The 21,084-nt window shown below is 37.7% G+C and overlaps 1 protein-coding gene across 1 annotated transcript in view; it reads right to left on the bottom strand.

The window, feature by feature from the left end:
* The window catches only part of LOC137496914 (uncharacterized), a 50,689-nt gene that overhangs the window by 14,438 nt on the left and 15,167 nt on the right, over positions 1-21,084 (bottom strand). The window contains exon 4 of the mRNA XM_068227901.1: positions 18,715-18,797. Coding sequence (XP_068084002.1) covers positions 18,715-18,797 — 83 coding nt within the window. The remainder of the gene's footprint in view (positions 1-18,714; positions 18,798-21,084) is intronic.

Here is a 21,084-nt window from a genome sequence, read left to right on the forward strand (position 1 = left end):
ATCTCCTGCTGTAGATACAGATTCTTAATCAGCCTTCCAGTGGACTTAGTTCCTGCTTAGAATGTATATTAAATACTGTACTCTATCAAAAGTTTTTTCCAGGTCAATGAACATGGCATATACTTCTCTTCCTCTTTCAATGTACCTCTCACCTAATGGTCTTAATAGTCCAATTGCAAGTCTTGTTCCTTTACCTCTCATCAAGTCATATTGTTCCTCAGAGATACAGTTGTATAACCTTTCATGAAGTCTTCTTCTCAGTACTCCCAGTAATACTTTGGCTGCATGTGTGATCATACTGATGGTTCTAAAATCTTCACATTTCTTTGAATTATTTTTCTTTTCAATCGGTATCATTATCATCTCGCCATTCGCTGCTTTCATATATCTTATTACAGATATTACTGCGTTGATGGGGTGAAAGTTCCTGTTGGGGATCATTGTAAGTATCTAGGTGTTAATATAAGGAAAGATCTTCATTGGGGTAATCACATAAATGGGATTGTAAATAAAGGGTACAGATCTCTGCACATGATTATGAGGGTGTTTAGGGGTTGTAGTAAGGATGTAAAGGAGAGGTCATATAAGTCTCTGGTAAGACCCCAACTAGAGTATGGTTCCAGTGATGGGACCCTCGCCAGGATTACCTGATTCAAGAACTGGAAAAAATCCAAAGAAAAGCAGCTCGATTCGTTCTGGGTGGTTTCCGACAAAAGAGTAGCGTTACAAAAATGTTGCAAAGTTTGGGTTGGGAAGAATTGAGAGAAAGAAGTAAAGCTGCTCGACAAAGTGGTATGTTTCGAGCTGTCAGCGGAGAGATGGCGTGGAATGACATTAGTAGACGAATAAGCTTGAGTGGCATTTATAATAAAAGTAGGAAAGATCACAATATGAAGATAAAGTTGGAATTCAAGAGGACAAACTGGGGCAAATATTCATTTATAGGAAGGGGAGTTAGGGATGGTAATAGCTTACCAAGGGAGACGTTCAATAAATTTCCAATTTCTTTGAAATCATTTAGGAAAAGGCTAGGAAAGCAATAGATAGGGAATCTGCTACCTGGGCGACTGCCCTAAATGCAGATCAATATTGATTGATTGATGTAAGTTAGCTCTTTCACTCCACCTTCTAAGACTCTTAAAAAGCTCTATCAGTAATCAATCAATCCCAATTGCTTTGCGATTCTTCATTTCTTTCAGAGCCTTTTCTACCCCCCTTCCAAAATGCTGTATCATTTTTTCATCGTCTATTACTCTTGTCTCATCTTCTATTTCTATATCGTTTGTTCTTTGATCATATTCATATAGGCAGTTTAGCTACTTTTTCCACCTTTCCCTTATTTCTTCAGATTTATACATCAATGTACCATCTTTTCTTTCTATTTCCATATTGGTCCTGCTTTTCCTCCCTGATCTTGAACAAGCTGTAAGATAACAAGCAGAAGACGGCTCTTTCCCTAACCTTGACGCTTTCATTTCACCTCCAGATAATGCTGCCCAAGACGTTACGATGGCGACAAAGAATATGCCTTAGGTTGTAGTGTTTTGTTAAAATGTTCCAATATCCTTAAATATTTAAAGCCACATGCAAACTATCACATCCTTGAATATTCTTACAAGTGTTCCTTTGACACTACAGCTAAAAAAGGGCATGAAAATCAAAGCTTAAATCACATTCGAGATAACATGACATTGAAATGCACCGCAGTGGACACTGCTATGTAAAGGAAGGAATGAAGTTCCTTTTATTTCAAAAACTCCAAGGACAAACTGGTTATCATTTAATGCATACCTGCCAACTATCAAATACACAAATCGAGAAGATCCTAACCTGGAAAATTTTTAACAACACGCTACTGCGTCGCAAAGTATTGAGACATAGTGAAAAAGGGCGGCAAGGGAGAGATTACAAATAATATTAATACAATTTGAATACATGTTATGATTAGCACTGAAATGAAATACTGACACAAAGTTACATCTTGAGTGCTCATTTGTTTTCACTTAACACTGGGAACAGAACACAGTACACAAGCACTTTAAACTTGCAGGTCACAATACGAATGTCACCGCCAAAATTAGACCAGACATGTACACTTATATGGTTCGTGGTGTGGGTTACTGCAGTCACGTCCTAGTTCGTGAACCATGGCCTAGTAAGTGATCCTGAGTAGGTATACCAGTTGATATGGAATGGGAGTGGGAATCTCGGACATATTCTGAGTCATAGCCTTCCTTGTGCTCAGGTCACTAGGGCTATACAACCCACCGGTAGTCCCTAACCCACTAGAGGAGAGATGCTCACTTGGACTGTGTAAATAATGTAGCGTTCTGCTTCATGAATTTACCGAGCTCAGAACACTTTAAGCAAGCCTCGGACCTATGGGAGTAACGGAATCCCTCTCCCATTTGACACACGAGGGACTCCTAGGAAATAGCTTGGGGAACGAAATGGAATTTGATGGGGAGCTATCGATATTAATGGGCTTATGGAAAAAAGAAAGTAGCACCGGCTGAGTTAGCAAAGAGGATCCATATGGATGTGCCAGTATTAAGTGATATTCGGATAAAGGGAGATAACAAGGAAGAGATAGCAAATTATAAAGTGTTCTTCACGGGTGTTAAAAAAAGGAAGGGCCGAGTGTGGGATAGGGTTGTTTATCAGGAATACTATTTCATGCAACACAGTTCTGTTAGGCACGTAATGGAGCGAATGATGTGAGTAGAATCTTTAAAGCCAGTTGGCTTGAGGGAAAACACTTTCTTCTTCTTTTTATTCTTCTTTTTCTTTTCAAGCCTATTTCAATCCACTGCTGGATATAGGCCGCTTCCATCGTCTTCGGTCTTCAGCCACTTGGAACAAGCGTGTTCCAGCCAACAACATTATGTCGTCGAGCCATCTCTTCTGGGGTCTTCCAATGCCTCTCTTGTGATCCCATGGTCTCCAGTGAACAATCCTAGAGGTCCACCTGTTGTAGTCTTGTGGAGCTACGTGTCCTACCATTGCAATTTTAGTCTTGCTACTCTCTCTAGGATGTCTGTTACATCAGTTCTTCTCCTTATGTCCTCTGAACGGGTCGTATCCCTAAGGCTGATCCTTAGCATCTGTCGCTCCATGGTTCGTTGTGTTCGCTGGAGCTTGCGAGCACTTTCCTTCATCAGAGTCATTGTTTCCAGACCGTAAGTAGTAACTGGCAGCACGCACGTATTATAAACCTTGGTCTTCAGGTTAATAGGAACATCCTTGTTGGTGAGGATGAATCTTAGTTTTCGGGATGCTGTCCAACTCATACCTATTCTGCGAGGAATTTCTCCACGTTGGTTGTCTTTTCCAAGTTTTATATTGTGTCCAAGATAGATGTACTTATCGACAGCTTCTATATATTTGAATTCCCATTTTAAGTGGTTGACTGTCTTGGCTTAGTATTTTCGTTTTATTAATGTTCATTTCCAAACCAATCTTAGCAGAGGCAGTTTTTAATTCTTGGATCATGCTTTGTAGATCATCTAGATTTTCATTTATGAGCACAATGTCATCGGCAAAATGCAGGTGGTTCAAATATAACCCGTTGATTTTTATTCCTTTATTATCCCAATGAAGGGTTTTGAACACATCTTCCAAGGCAAGGGTAAACAGCTTCGGAGAGATTGTGTCACCTTGTCGAACTCCTTTGCCAACTGGGATTTTATTGGTTATGTGGTGTTCGTCCACTCTGACTACCATTGTTGCTTGATCATAAATGTTTTCCAGGAGCTTTATATACCTTGAGTTTATCATGGCATTTTGAAGTGCCTTCATGACTGCCCAAATCTCCACTGAGTCAAAAGCTTTTTATAATCAGTGAAGGCCAGATGAATCTTGATGTTGTACTCAGTGGTTTTCTCAAGAAGAAGACGAATAGTCTGGATGTGTTCAACAGTTGAGAAACCTTTACGAAATCCCGCTTGCTCGGCAGGTTGATAAGAATCCAGTTCTCTTGTGAGGCGGTTGGTTACAATTTTAGTCAGGAGCTTGTAAAGGTGTGATAACAAACTCACAGGACAATAGTTCTCTAAATTTTCCTTATCACCTTTCTTGAAGAGAAGTATCACTTCAGCATTTTTCCAATTTTCTCGTATTCTTCCAGAGTTAATACACTTGTTGATGAGTATTCTCACGGCTTCTAGCAGATCTTTTCCACATAATTTCAGCATTTCAAGAACACATCATAAAGTGGTAAGTGGTGAACAGACACAAATTAGATTTTGATAACATTGTATGCATATCTATCCTGGTCGGGGAAGAAAATCATAAGTTAAATAATTGTAGTATTCCTGAACTTCTCATAGGGAGACAGCAGATTCAAAGACAGCTCTTGTGATTACTGCAGATGATGTTATTTGTGGCAATAGGTAAGGGAGGACTGTACGTAGTCTGCCTGAGATAAGCTTGTGTCTCACGGTCTGTCACACCTGTGAACCACCTGGATAGGAAGGAGTTGGGAGGTCTCCGCAAACTGTATTAGTTGAGTTCTCGACACGAAGCAGGGCGGTTTAACTGTTGTATACGTGTACATAATAAAGCTTGTTTTCAAAAGTTAGATATAAAAAATGAATGTATGTCGCTTGAAGCCAAGTACAGAATCTGTGTATTTATAAGGTAGCGTTTAAGCAAGGAATGTGTACCTGTAATTATGACAGACTAAGTCCGAGGTGGCTGGCATAAAATGAAGCCAATATAACGCCACGACTAGGCCGAAATTAGAGGTCTGTCTAATTTAAATAAAATGTTTTATAGTTAGACGTGTATATTCTTGTACCTTTAAATTAATTCATTAGTAAATAATAACAATGCGTTGTATATGTGGCGCGTGCAAAATTAAGTGTTGCCACGACGATGATGTTACCCTTCCATTTTCTGGTGTAAAGGCGAATTGTCTATTATTTATGTCAGCACGCGAGACTGTAAAATGTGTTTATTTACTTAAAAAATTAAAGGTAAAGTTAAATATTGCAAATGAAAATCAATGAAATAATGTTCGGGTCGGTAAAATTTACAGTTATGATAACGATAAAATAACCATTATGAGTGTGATAAAGTAAAATATCAAAATATATGATAATAATAATCACATGAGGATAAAATTAAGTAATGGCAAGTGACATTTTCGGTTTATATCGAAATCCACTGAACAAAATCATAAGTCGGCATTTCTGGGAAACTTAAATTTTGTGACACCGTGTATTTGTGATACAGAAAATCGCCGTATGCTATTTTGCTCCTGAGGACAGAAGTTAATTTTGAGATCATTATAAAGATGTTTGATCATGGAAGCTTGTATTTAAAAAAGTTTCAAGCAAGAAGGAAGTGGATTGTAATGGAAATGAAATATTATGAGAATAGTTAGGAAGATGTTAAAGGCAGAGTAAGCCAGTATTTTATTAGTGATTTAGAACAATCAGGATGCCGAGGATAAGAGGGCCTGTATTTCGACGGAAAGGAATTTTTGTGACATGGTGTATAGATTGAGATGTAATATTTCTGAGACAGGCTGTGTAAGAAACGATGTCCTGTAGCAATCCAGAACGATTGAGGAGTATAAGGGTCGTCAAATCCAAGTGAGCGCGTTGTAACGCCTATTTTAAGTAGAAGTTGATGTTCCCCCATGATTACTATTTTATGTTAGACAGTAGGTAACGACAATTAAGTCTAAGTCACGGTTCTAGTGCATTTTGGGATAATAGCCGACATCACGAACGAAATACATTCCGACAAACGGTCAAGATAATAGTTGGTTATTGTAAATTGAATTATATTCTGTATCTTTATGAGACAAAAATATCGCTGACTTGAAACATTGCGGGTGTGAAAAACAAATTTTATTAGAATGACAGTTCAGCTTGCGTAGATCGATGAGTTATTTCTTCACTGGAGAGTTCACGGTGATACCAGTCAGTCGGAGCCTCACACTCGATTTTGCCGTGAATGTCGTGATGGTAGTGATTACTTTTTTCAGTGAAATTACGTAATATCAAACGAGAGTCCAGTTTATTTTATTTAGAAAACTTCACTGCATGTGTTGGGATTGTGTTGAGAAATAGATTGAACTATTTGGACATGTTGTTTAATTTCGATTTCACGCTTTATTGTAGGAAATTGACACAGTAATATTTCCAGGTTCGAGTTCATTTTGTAGCGACTTTTACTTCACATGTTAGACTTTCAAAGGTGACCGTTCGTAAATATCCGGACACTGTGTTAAAAGTTTCGACCTCGACTGGCAGTATGAATCATGTGTAAATACCATAACGTTGGGTGAACGATAGATTTAGGATGCCGCGTGTATTATATAACTTAAGGATGAGTAGACACTGTAACGTTGGCTCACCATCACCTGTACATAGCCAAGTCATGGGTTAGGCATTTTGCGAATCGACTTGAACGATGTTAGTGTTTGCAGTATATATATTATCAGGTTTCGGCATGATTCTTACAAGCCAGGAGGTGCTTCCATCAGTAGCGGCACGAATGTAAGGGCTGTGCCACGTGAAAACCGGGCTAATGGAGACTGATCCTTACTGTTTAGCCGCGTGTGTTCAAGTTTGATGAACTTTCGTTTTCTATTTGCTTGCCTTTAAGATTTATTGTTCGGGTGTCCGGTATATTATGATAGTGTCGTGAGTTCATTTATGTTGGATTTACACCACAAATGCGGTTTCAATTCGTCAGCTGTTAGTTTATTTTATTTTCATTGTTCGTTATTCACATTATGTGTGTGAGACGTTGATCTACCGATCACTTGTACTTTGATTTAATGGGACACTTGTAGGTAGACAGGTGCGTAACTTTAGTCGTAGTTATAGAAAATTGTAGAGATTTTGTTTTATATTGTGGGCTTGTGCTTAACGAATTTAACGACGTAACTGTTTCGTAACCTAAAATCCGGTTTAATATGAATTTTTCTTTAACTTCAGTGTTTGGCATTTCTTCTAAATGTAAAATGAATTTTGTTCCTTCAGAACGATGTAACGTAAGATCCCATCGGATCAAGTCTTGTTGGTTCCTTCTGAACATCTGTTTGGAGTGATGCATATTCAGCATCGGATTCCTCTTTAACACGAGATGACAATACAAGGTGGAATTTCATTTTATTTTTGACTGTGACAACTGCCGTTAATTTGTAATGACCAACATGCTTTCAAGTAATATTTTGCATCCTATCCAAAGCAACTGATAGTCAACTTGGTTCGATTAAGGATCCATTCGGGGGGTGTTCCAATATCTGATAGGATAGTCGACTGCTGGATATCCTTAATTAAATGTAAATCTGGAATTCTACTTGTTGAAGGTCAGATTTCCCATGGATCGCGTGAATTAACTCTCAGAGTTTGGATCAATGGTGCCCGCTTTTCAGGTCTTATTCTCGTTTTCTGGTTTTTGCCGTCCACGAATTTTACACTACGTTTTCATTTCTTGAAAGACGATCATAAACAATTTCAATAAAATTTTACAACTCACGTTATGTATTGTGACTGCGTTAAAGCATGTTGTGAAAATTTGAAGTCACTTATCTTACACCTTTAATAAATATATAAACAATCGTGATTTACATTGAATAAATATTTTTGTGAGCACATTTTTGCTCATTTGAAGTAGTTACGCTCTCCGCTGAACCACATCGTTTGGTCAATGAAGGGACAGAAAAAAGAACTCGCAATGAGTCAAGATCCAAGAGTACGATATTGCTCTACAGAAGCAGCTGAGGCAGACGACTAACGATGTAACGGTAAGTTAAAGGGTTCAGTATCTCATTGATTAATATACCAGGCATAGTATTCAGTAGCAAATTGGAAGGGAGGGTGCAATCAGAGGTTGAGAGGAAATTGGATGAAAACCAATGTGGTTTCAGACCACAGAGGGGCTGCCAGGATCAGATTTTCAGTATGCGCAAGGTCACTGAAAAATCTATGTGAGGAATAGACAGTTGTGTTTATGTTCTGTAGATCCAGCAAAAGCTTAGACAGGGTACCAAGGGAAGAGACATTCACCACACTGGGGCTCTATGGGATTAATGGTTGATTATTAAAATCAATAAATGGCTTTTATGTTGACAACTGGCTGCAGTGAGAATTTACGGTGGAATGAGTTTTTGGTTCAGGGTATTCACAATGGTTAGACAAGGCTGTAACCTTTAACCATTGTTGTTCATAGTTTACATCAATCTTCTGCTGAAAGGTATAAAGCAGCAGGGAGGGATTCAGTTAGGTGGAAATATATAAGCAGTCTGGCCTCTGCTGACCCTTGGTCTTAACGGCAGATTGTGCTGAAAGCCTGCAGTCAAATATATTGGATCTTGAAACTAGGTGCAATCAGTACGGTATGAAAATTAACCATTCAAAGACTAAATTGATGTCAGTAGGTAAGAAATTCTACAGAATTTAATGTCAGCCTTGCAAACTGCAGACTGAATGCTGAAAGGCATAATGGCCTATTATTGATTTACAAAATTCTCTCAAGTTCACAGTATGCAGGCTATTATTCATCACAAGTTGGAGAGGACAGATGGAGATGAGTTGCTTTCTTAAGAAATTCTGGAGAAAAATTACTTGAATAACATGTGCCAGTAATTCTCAAATCCACAATATCAAATGAAGTTCAGTACCTAAACTGATTTTGGTTCTTTTTCAAAAGGCTGAACACACGCATTGCTGTGCAGTAGTCAGAAGCCTGGATATCCTATCACACTTAGGAACACCGAAAGTTCATCAAGCATGCACAATAGATGTCATCTATGAGATCAACAGTAGAACAGTCATCAGAACTACAAATTGATTCAGAAGCACATTCATTGCATCCTCAACAGACTCACTGTCCTTCCTCGGCAGCAATGACGGAAATCTTTCTATAAAGAATTGTACACAAGAAAACTGGTCATCTTCAATTTTTAAACCACCTGCACCCTTTGCATGTTTCAGTACTTCATCATTGGGAGAGAACTTGTTAACAATATACTCACATGCTGTGCAGAAGTGACTCCTGATAGGTGAAAAGAATGTTGATTTATCTCTATCATTAAGTTTCTTCACATACCAAGCTTGATAGCTGCAGTTGCTTAAGTGCAGCCAGTATCCAGTATTCGGGACACAGTAGGTTCGAACCCCACTGTCGGCAGCCCTGAAGATGGTTTTCCAAGGTTTCCCATTTTCACACCAGGCTAATGTTAGGACTGTACCTTAATTAAGGCCATGGCCACTTCCTTCCCACTCCTAGCCCTTCCCTGTCCCATCGTCGCCATAAGACCTATCTCTGACTGTGCAACATAAAGCAAGTAGCAAGAAAAAGAGTTTCTTCACCAAGTCCATTCCCTCAACGCCAATGACTAGCTCATCACTGTTTCTCTGATTTTCTAAAGAATAGTATGGGACTTTTAATAAAAGGGAGTTTTTTATCACTTTTGGTTTAACAAATCTGGAAAGCAGCTGCTTTAACAGATTTGTCATAAGTTCTAGTAGTTTATGAATGTGCACAGTATGCCTTACTTAGGCCTGTGTTAATGTGATGGGGAGGGCCCACGTAAAATAAACGGTGGTTAGTACGCGAGATTGTTGACGGGGTTGTAGGGCTGCTTTGTCTTATGCTATGTAAAAAAAACAAGGCATCACTGGTAATGTACAGTTGAAGTTGTACCATAAAACTACCTCTGTCTACAATCTGTATCCATTTATACAGGTGAAAAGTTATATATTGCTTAACGGCAACGGTAGGCAGTGGAGGCTTAACGTGATATACAAATTCTGTTCTTCCTCCTTAAGAAACGTTTAATTCACAAGAGCACATGGAACAGAAAGCATTAAAGCCTATCCATGATCGTATTAAAAATTGATAATATCTTTTCTCAATTGAACTCATTACGAACAGCACTAAAAATACTAAATCACTTAAAAATACATCACTCAATTCTACAAGTTTCAGAACTACTGCCAATGTTACACCAACGAACAAATGAGGATTTCAGCTGCTATGAAGCACGACGCAGTTACTATAGTTCTTATGTATAAATTCATAGCCTCCTATTTTTCACTGATATCTTTTCATCAAAATCACAACCTGCTAATTGGTTGCGAACATCTCAGTGAATGAAGTAGCAGTTGAAGTCGAACAGGTGGCAAAAGCATGATGATAATCGATAATGTGATTATCGATACATTTACCGGTTGAATTTGGAAAACTGCATCTCGTATTACCAGCTACTATCGAAAGTCAAATGAACCGATTTGACCGCAGAAAATAAAAACAAGCACAGGTGTTCAAAATCCATACAATAAAGTTATACATCCATATAATCGTAAAACACACTCAAAATCCATACATTTTGCGGAAATTCTGGAATACTAGGCAGGTATGTTAGTGGAATGGTAACATCATTAGTGTAGAATCAAAGTCCGTGCCTCTGCTCCCACTGCAGAGTGATCTAGTTATCCTAGGAGTAAGGAGACGGAAATACAAATTGCTTGGTTAAGGGTGGAATCATTTACAACAAACAGATGGGAAAAGTCCATCACGCAGGCAAAATTAAATTGTAACATGAAGTGGTAATTCCCATTTGACTCTGTATGCCCAGCATTTACTGTATATGGCACAGTGGGATGCATGACTTCCTCAGAAGCAAAGTAGTGGGAGGCTCAACCTGTGTTGCTGTTGTTGCACTCTCAGGAGAAGATGAGTGGACAAATAAAAGGGGGATTTTATTCCAGATATGACAGGCAAGACATCTTGATCATCACACAAGATATTGCCACCACAAGACAACATGGCACAGAAAATACTACAGTGGTTTTTATGCCATACATTTTGTGGCATATCACATCAAGGAAAATGTGCAATACTTTGTGACAATTCTTCTGTACATAATTAGTTTTTTTGGTGACAAGTGATTTATCAGGTTTTCAATTAGATTGTCAGAAAATGGTATGTTATGTTGTACTGATGAATATTCACCACGAACCAGTTATGCTGCTGTAACACGCTACTTGACTGGCAGGAAGCGAGAGACACTGGCGGAACTAATTTGACAAAGTTCCAATCTTGGAATTTCCCCATCTACCAATCCCAAACACCACCACTGTTGATGGTCCAACAAAGGAAATTGATGTCACCAAAGTCCAGGCTGTGCGGAAGGGGATGAAACCAGAGAAAGCCACCGGTACCAATAATTTTTCGGCAGAGTTTTGTTCTCTCAATGGTGGAATGCAGCAGTGTGGCTTATAACAACTTTTCAACCAGTTCATCAAAGAAGGGTAAATACCAACAGATTGGTGACGGTGCATCCATTAAAAAATAAGGGAAGCCCGGCCGATTTTTCTAATTACCGCCCAATCAGACTTCTGGGCCAGGCAATGAGAGTTTTTGAAGAAGTCCTCAACAAAAGGATTAGCGACTTAGCCAAACTTACAATGGCCACACTGGATTTGTGAAAAATTGTGGCACAAAAGCTGCAATCCACACTGCACGGCTGTTAGGTGAGAAACGCCGTAAAAAGAATAAGATGCTACATCTCCACTTTCTGGACCTTGAGAAGGGCTTCCTTTGGGTACCACATGACCCAATCTGCTCAGCACTACGACATCATGGCATCCCAGAGCACCCTGTAGTACAACTGTTCTACGTAAAACAAAGGAGATATGTTCAAGCTGCCGTGGGAGCGTCGCATGACTTCCGCAGATACCTGCCTTATCACCACTGCTATTCATTCTTGTGATGGACACGTTACATCAGACCTGAACAAGCCAATACCAATGCTAAAGGTGTCGTTTTGGCTGCATAGAATAGCTTCATCCCCAGTGCCAAGCAGAAGATTGGAAAAATCCACTGAACAATACAGCATGCACCTTAACAAAAGAAGACAGAATATATTACATTAAATCCTCGAGAAGTTGGAACCATCCATGTTGACGGTGAAGATACACAACAAGTAGATAAATTTATGTATCTTGGCTCCATAATTTCGGACGATGACTGAATTACTGATGAAGTCAACTTGGATATACAGAGCCTGTCTGAAGTGGCGAATGACCATCAAATATACGCAGCCTGGCTGAAGTGGCGAATGACCATCAAATAAAGTACCGTCTGAAATGTAAAGTCTACCTAACACTTACCCATCCTGTCAGCTTCTACGGCCAGCTACAAAGGCGGTAGAATGCCAACTAAGCACCATGGATAGGAAGATGCTTACGTGGAAGGCTGGCATAACTAGACTGGATCACATTTCAAACTATGTTGTTACGAAACATGTTGGCATTGCAGCGATCCAGAAGAACATTCAGTAAAGCCATGTGCACTTGTTTGGGCATATATTGAATGCAGATGATGATATATTTTCAGAGTCAGCATATAGAGACTAAGTCAGTGGAAAGACGAAGATGTGCAAGGGACAAACAAGACAGTGAAGGGCCAATAAAGTACACAATGATCCGAAAGCTGTAAGACAACATAGAGACATGGTCTGAGAATGAAATAACGCGACACAGTGTATCACAACACTGGACCTTGATAGCAGGCAGAACAAACGCTAAAGAAGAAGAATAACAAGAAGCAAGTTGATGAATATTCTATTGAAAACATGGGAAACAATGGATATTTTACACATCCTAATATTCAAGTTAATATCTTCAAATTCTCCCCCTTAAAGCCTGTGTCCAATACCTATAAACGACTTATTTTCACAAAATAGTGTTTCAATGACAGAACGCTTGTAGAATTTGTGTTTAATTAACTCCATTATATGCCCTACAGAGAATATATATACCTCAGCAAAGAAAAAAATCAGGTTTATCTAGGTAAATTAGCAGTGACAGAATATCGGACGAAATTCTATGAGTAGCAACAAGAGCAGAGTCCCTAAGTGTGTTTATAGGCGGAATGGAATAGTGCAATGTATATTTCTGCCTACATCATCGTAGAGAGCAGATGATCAAATCCCTTACTTATTTATTTATTTATTTATATACTTATTTATTTATTTATATATTTATTTATTTATTTATTCCTGACTTACATTTGTGGCAAAGTTAGGGCTCACGGCCCTCTCTTACACTTAACCACTATAAACAATAAAATATAAAATTGTAAACATAAAAGTAAGACAGAAATTCTAAAAGAAATAATACTACGGACAGATAATTCTAAGACTAAGTTAGGCCCACATATCAGTACAGCAATTAATGTGACAATACTACTACTACTACTACTACTACTACTAATAATAATAATAATAATAATAAATGAAGAACACTCATCCACGCAACATACACACAATGACTCACACAACTCAGTTTTATGTTCCCAGCAAACGTTCGGCAGGCGGATTTGAATTTATGAGAGGAAGTAAGGTGCCGAATGTCCATTGGGAGTGTATTCCAGAGTCTCGATGCAATAACTAAAAATGAATGATTGTAGGAATTCGTTCGACTTAGTGGAATTTCAAGTAGGGAACCAGAACTGGTACTAATTTCATGGAATGAGGAAAGGAAACTAAAATTAGAAGAGAGTTAAGTAGGAGTGTTTGTCGAGAGCACTTGGTAAACAAGTGTCATTAGGTGAAAATTCCTTCGTTCATTTATGCGTAGCCATCCCAATGTTTCGAAATCTGGTGTAACATGAGCGTCATGTCGCAGTTGGAAGGCGTATTGTAGCATGAGTTTTGTGCTCACTGAAGTCTCAAAGGTTCTACAGCATTTAGATTGACTAGTACCGTATCACAGCAGTCTAAAATTGGGAATAGTAGTGCTTGGATTAATTTTAATTTAAGTTTTTGAGGAAAAGAATTCTTGTGATGTTTCAGGGGATATAGAGCTGCATGAACCTTTCTACATACATTTGTTACGTGTTCATTTCAGGTCAGATTCTCATTGATGGAGATTCCAAGATTAGTTACATTAGTTACAGCAATGTCATTGATTTTGATTGGAGGAGGATTGATATTGCTTATTACATGTTTTAATTTAGAGATTCCTATGATAATACTTTGTGTTTTACGAGGATTTAGGAGTAAGTGGTTGTTTTCAGCATAGGTGGTAAGCCTTTCAATATCCGAATTATTATGCTGAACAGTTTCATGTAAATTGTTTGCAGTGGTGTGTTTGTGTATCTGCATATCATCAGGATATAAGTGGTAGTTGCAATACTGAAGTGTGGAAGATATGTCATTAATATGCAAGATGAACAGTAAGAGCCCTAGAACAGACCATTGAGGGACACCGGATGATTTTACAGCCCACTGGGATCTTTGATTGTTTACCACTACGCACTGGCAACGATTTGTAAGGTAGGACTTAAAAAAATTAAGGGCTATCGGGCCAATATGCAGAGAGAGTAGCTTGGATAGTAGTATGTCTATATTTACCGTGTCGAACACACTACTCAAGTCAAGGAATATTAGCATCGTCACCTGCCGTTTGTCCATTGCTAGTCTTATGTCATCTGTTACCCAAAGAAGTGCAGTCGTAGTACTGTGTCCCTTTCTGAAGCCAGATTGCGATGGTTCAAAAAGAGAATATCTGGTTAAAAATTCTACCAACTGCTCATGTACAACTCATTCAAGAACTTTCGAGAGAGGGGGAAGAATCGAAATAGGCCGGTAATCAAATGGCGCATTTGCTGTGGTACCGGTATGCTGTAATATTAGGGTTACTAGAGCATCCTTCCATGCAGTTGGAAACGTCCCTGTGGTGAGACAGTGGTTTACAATGTGGGTAATAATTGGTAGGACCGCGCCAATAATGTTTTTATAAAGCCTATTGGGATATCTGCTTCTTTAGCTTGTGACTTAACTGAATTCAAAGTACGCTTTACATCATTTACACTGACAGGGTGAAAAGAGAATTAATTTTCGTTTTCTGTAGCGTCACTGATTCTTTGATTTAGATTGATATGATTTTGAGGTAGAGATTCCTTTATTGGGTTAGTTACGAAGTGAGAGTTAAGTGTATCGAGAGATATAGTTGGCATATGTGGCTCTTTGCATTTTCCAATTTCCATAGCACGAAGTTCGTTCCAGGTTTCACGTGCATTTAAGTTCCTTGTTACATTTTTAATGTGATTAAATTTGCTATTGCGAATTAATTGCTTTGTTCTGTTACATAAAAGATGATACTGTTCGAAATCTAGCTCATTATTTGTTTCCTTGCATCGGCGGAACATTGCGTCACGGCAAGTCATTGTTGCTTTTATATTGCTTGTTAACCAAGGTGCAGGCGAGCGAGTGACTCTGGCTTGCCTAACTGGAGCATGTTTGTCATATAGTCCTATGAGTAGAGAGTTAAATCTTCTCACTTTCATGTCTGAGTCCTGCAACTGCTTTATATCTTCCCAAGGTAAACTGTACGCATCATTTTGGAATTGTTGTAGATCGACATTTTTCAGATTGCTATAACTAATGCATTTAGCTTCGTATTTTGGTACACGTAGAGAGTAGCACAGGTAAATTAAGTCATGAGTTGAGATGCCAGGTACAGGAAATTGACCGTACTTAAGAACTTTATACGGGTTACTTTTAATTAGGAGGTCAATTCCAGTATGGCTTGTATATCTAAGTGTATGAACATGATTAGTTGCATCAAGCGGAAAGATCATCATGTCGACAGAGGTAAGTAGGTTGCTGATTCGTTCTGATTTGCCGGTCGGGGCTAAGATATTTCAGTTAAAGTCACCAAGAAGTAGTATATGCTCGTAGGTTGGTACTAGTTTGAGAAGGTCAGATTCTAGGTCAGATATATTAGTAACATTCGGTGGTTTATAGACAACTCCTATCAATACTTTTTGATGATTAATTATGGTCTCAGCCAACATATATTCCATATGTGGAGTGATGCCGGATGATGATTTGATAATTATTCTACATTTAATGTCATCTCTACAATATACTGCTACACCACCACCTCGTCCGGCAGTGTCTTATTTTCACGCTGATCACTTCTATAATTATGAAGACCGTGGAGAAAGTGGTCAGCTTAGGGCCATGTGACACACTAAAAGTGTTAGGTAACCACAGCACAAAGTGGCTAGCTCAGGGCCATATGCCTCTCAACAAGTGGAAGCTAACTTCGGAACAAAGTGGTTAGTTCAGGGCCATATGCCTGTCTACATTTGGAAGATAACTTCAGCATTAAGTAGTCAGTTCAGTACCATGTGATTGCACAGGTGGAAGCTAACCTTGGCAGTAACTACTTAGCTCAGTGTGCTGTGCATGTTCACAAGTGGAAGCTAACTTCAGCACTAAGTGGTCAGTTCAGGGCCATATGTCTCTCTCCACAACTAAGGTAACCTGAGTACTAAATATTAGCTCAGCACCATGTGTGTCTGCACAAGTAGAAGGTAACCACAGCCTACTAAGTGGTCAGTTCAGGGCCATATGTCTCTCTCCACAACTGGAAGGTAACCTGAGTACTAAATATTAGCTCAGCACCATGTGTGTCTGCACAAGTGGAAGCTAACTTCAGCACTAAGTGGTTAGCTCAGGGCCATATGTCTCTCTCCACAACTAAGGTAACCTGAGTACTAAATATTAGCTCAGCACCATGTGTGTCTGCACAAGTAGAAGGTAACCACAGCCTATTAAGCGGTTAGCTCAGGGGCATGTATCTTTTCACAAGTCAGCAATTAAGAAATATATTAAACTTCATAACATGCTCTTAAGTAATTAGGTGCCAAACTGAAATGGAAAATCGTTTAGATATTTTGAAAGAATTCATTTAAGTTGCTCCATGATATTTTGAGATGTAAAAAAAGAAAGCTGTAGATACTGTAAGAGCCTGGCGACTGGATCCTTCAGAAGCATCTAAGTGCTATGATATACAACAGACAAACCTACTTAGACAATGGAATGTCCTCTGCCTTCTATACCAAGAAAAATGATTATATGCAGAAGCCTTGTTGCTTTCCTAGTTAGAGAGTGCCTCTCCACAATATATTATAGGAAGAAGGAAGCAAAATTAAACCTCATCCAAAAATAGAAATATGCACTGTGGAATAATGATTTACATAAGGAACGTTTATATTGGTGGTGATGACACAAGATAGCTTACTGTGTCTTGTTACACAAGAATTACAAAGATTCAGGAGAATATGAATCACAAAGAGTTGATATATTAGAGTGTTATCCAGTTGTGTGCATGGCTCTTCTATGACTAATGACAGAATATAAGCTGGTACTGGATGGTTTTGAACGCTGAAGAGAATATCTCTTGCCACTAGTTGTGAATGTACAGATGGAACTAGTCAATGCACCACACAGCAGATGACAAGATGCAAACAAATAAACCTTTCAGAATTCACAATATCCATCATGAATGTGGTTTGAAGTCAAACCTTAGGCCATGAATAGCCATAGCCGAACCTGCCGATACAAGGCCGTGGGTAAGAGTACAAGTCTGAGCTTATATAATCACATCGCAGGGAGCGCAGGAGTGACAATCAATAATCATTTTATGCAGTAACCAGAAAAGGTGTGACAGCAAAAATGCAAGTAGCAAATAGCCCAATGGCACACCCACAGTTAAGAGGACACCACTGCATTAAAAGTTTGATAACAGGATATACAGTGTTGTTACTCTGTTACATCACTGTTATAATAACAATTTTTAAATAAAATTATATCATTACATTATGAATTACCTACATTTATGAGATAGTAAATTTACTTATGTGAAGAATTATGGCAATTTTTTAGGCCACCTTAACAAAATTAAAACTTTCCTTGTAGCTGCCCATTTGATTACTTTATACTAATTACATACTAATTATAATAATAGTGTAAATGTGCTTGCAATCAACACAGAACAAGCACTTGACTGAACACAAGCACTAAAAAAAAAAGTAGGAAATGCTAACAATCAGCCAGTATGATGATAACACTGGAATAACCTTCCAGTCAACACCACGATATCTTGTTACACTTACAACAATGTGGAAATTTTAGTTCAGAACTCTTATATCTAAGATGTGGATCTACTGCACTGAATGTTTCACTTCTACAACCCTTCTGCTTTGGCGTCAACAAATGGAGGAACACACAACAGAACTGGATAGATCATAAGAAATGAAATCTAAACAAATAAATAATTTTAAAAATGACAATATTCATTGTGTTATTATATTACTGAATAGAGCCATCAAAATACTGCTCAATGAAGCTAAATTATGTAACATGAAATAATTATATTGTTTTTAATGTCCACAAAATTTGAACAATTTTCAATTTCTAGATTTTGTTTACAATCTATAAACATAGCTTCCTCTATATGTCACTGTTGGTACACAAGTACAAATTTTCTGTGAATATCTGGAGGTAATAGTTCCAGATGACATTTCAGATGACAAAAATATGTTGAACAAATGATGCAGTGACAGTGAAAGAAAGAATATATTTTTCACGGTTGCTTAAATGTACTATAAACAAATACACTTCAGAAATATCTAGACCTACCAGATATTTTTTGCAGATATATATTCAATAAAACTACATCAAGGAAAATTAATATGATCTTCAAGTTCCTGAATATTTTAGATAATTTAACCAATACATTTGTAATATATTAGAGAACAAACGTAACCTTGTAAAAAAAGGATTAAACTGATGACAATGGCCAGTTTATGGAGATAAAATATCCACAACTGAACACAACAATGAACAGGTACAAATTATTCCATTTTGAGTAGGGTTTATGGTGTACGTACTTTGTTTCTTCTTTGATGTAAGGCACGAGCTGGCCAACAGTGTGTTGTTCTATGAATATTTCCTCCTTTGAGTCTTCAGAAGGCTACAAGTAAGAAATAAGAGAAATAGAATAAAGAAGTGAGAAAAAAATTATAAACAAGAAACAGCAGTGAAAATAATTTTCATATAGGCATAATAAGAGTGTAAGTAATTTACCCCCCAATGTAAAAATATAAGAATGGAAAGGAACAGACCAGTGATAAGAGAGATAAGAACATGAAAAGAAACACATGATAGTATAGCACTAGATGACGTAGTAATAGACTAGCAGAAACATGAAAGGACGAAGACTGTCTCCAAAGTCCTTACCCGATACCATTCCTTGCTTCCTTTTCTCTTACATTTGAGTCTTATTTCTACACTGACTAGCTAAATGTTTTATCCTCTTACATTTACATTCCCCTGTTCCCATTTTTCTACACGACTTGACTTGTCCCTTCCTTCTTCCTTTCCGTGTTTCTATATACGTTCATTCCCAAAAACACCTCACTGTAATATCAAATAATCCAATATTATTCTCATTTTTATCAGAAATCCTCCACAAGAACTGGAGCTGATTTCTGTGCATTATTTCCTGTTCTCTAATCAAGTAATCCTACTGTAATTGTGGCCTTGCAGAAGATATAAATGCTCTCTCCTTTACAACTGCTAAATAAACTCACATAATCATTACAGGATCAAATAAAGCTTCAACTACTCTAATGCTCTTAATTCTATTTTCTAGAAATATAGCCACCCCTTTAATCACTATTTTATACACCTAAACTGCACTTATTTTTATCAGTATTCTCTGATGATCTGCCCCATCAAAAGCCCTAGGTAGGTTAATCGTGATACAGTCCATTTGACCTCCTGAATCTAAAATATTTGCCGTATCTTGCTTGAATCCTATAAGTTGAAGTACAGTAGAATAACATCTCCTAAACCTGAACTACCTTCTTTCGACCCACTTAGTAATTTTGTAAACGTGTACAATATAATCATAAAGAATGATTGCCAAGAACTTGCATGTGACAACAGTCAAGATTGTAATTATTTGCATTATGTTTGTCATGTTTTATTTATATAACAACTCTCCACTTGTTTAGTATACTTGCTTCATACAAAGAGTAATCAATTAAGCACTACAGATATGTATACTAACTTCAGTATTTCCCCAGAAATCTTATCAAACACAGCAGCATTCACAATTTTAAAGCCTTTTATGTTATTGTCAATGCTTTGCTGGTGATACTTAGTGTTTACAGTACATTATGTCTTCTAGTATGTGCTGGAAAATTGCTGTTACTTTCAATGATCTGTCACAGTCTTATCCTTTGCTTTGACAATACGAAAGTGACCAAGGTATGAATGATGCTAGTAGTGCCATTATTTATGCAGCCAGTCCCTGCTATAAATGGTGTGAAAATGTTGCTCATATGGTTGGTTGTTCCATGCACTATGAAGGGTTGGCAAAATGATATGAAATAGCAACTTCTGGCACAATGAGGCAAGCAACAGGAAACTAGTTCACTCTTAATTTCCCCAGTATTCCTCTTCAGTGATACCTAAGCCATCTATGACAGCTAATGGTGGTGCTGCTGATGATCAAATGAGCCTTTAGGCTGAGGACGGAATCTTAGGTCCATGTGGAAATGGGTGAAACTGTCATCTGTGTCAGGTACTACAGAAGGACATGACCATAACACTTTTCCTGTGCCTTCTCACTTATGGAAGCGATGCCCATTTGCTCATGAATGGTGTCTTTTTCTACATGATACAGGAGTGCGATGCCCATCAACTGAGTATACCTAATAAGTGCAGGCTCTTACACACAATGAAGTCAACATCATTCCTGTTGGATGTACTCAGGTAGATTAGATTATAGACATCTCTGACATCATGAGATTTCTTGCCTTTCCAAAGCAAGCAAGATACAATATAATTAAAATAACTATTCTTCAATTATAAAATTCACTTAAATATATCCTAATTACAACAAGTTAACTGAAACAATAGAAATTTATAGAGAGCAATATTCGTAGGGAGATTTATCCCACACACTGTTATGATTATGTAATAATAAAGCCAGCATAATATCTGCTAATAAAATAACTACACTACAATAATTCTAAACCACATTTAGATGTATCCTAATTATAATAGTTTAACTGAATCAACAAATCCAGTTAAAACTATGAAACTTATGAACATATAAAATTTCATTGACTATGTATACAACATTTAGTTTGATGATATCTTCTTAGTTTATGGTAAAGACAAAAAGTTTGAATGTAATTAAGAATCAAAGAACAGTGGCCAGTTGAATTATTAACAAACATTAATTAAAC

Source organism: Anabrus simplex, chromosome 5 (genome assembly GCF_040414725.1).
Source record: "Anabrus simplex isolate iqAnaSimp1 chromosome 5, ASM4041472v1, whole genome shotgun sequence".
NCBI classification, from domain to species: Eukaryota; Metazoa; Arthropoda; class Insecta; order Orthoptera; family Tettigoniidae; genus Anabrus; species Anabrus simplex.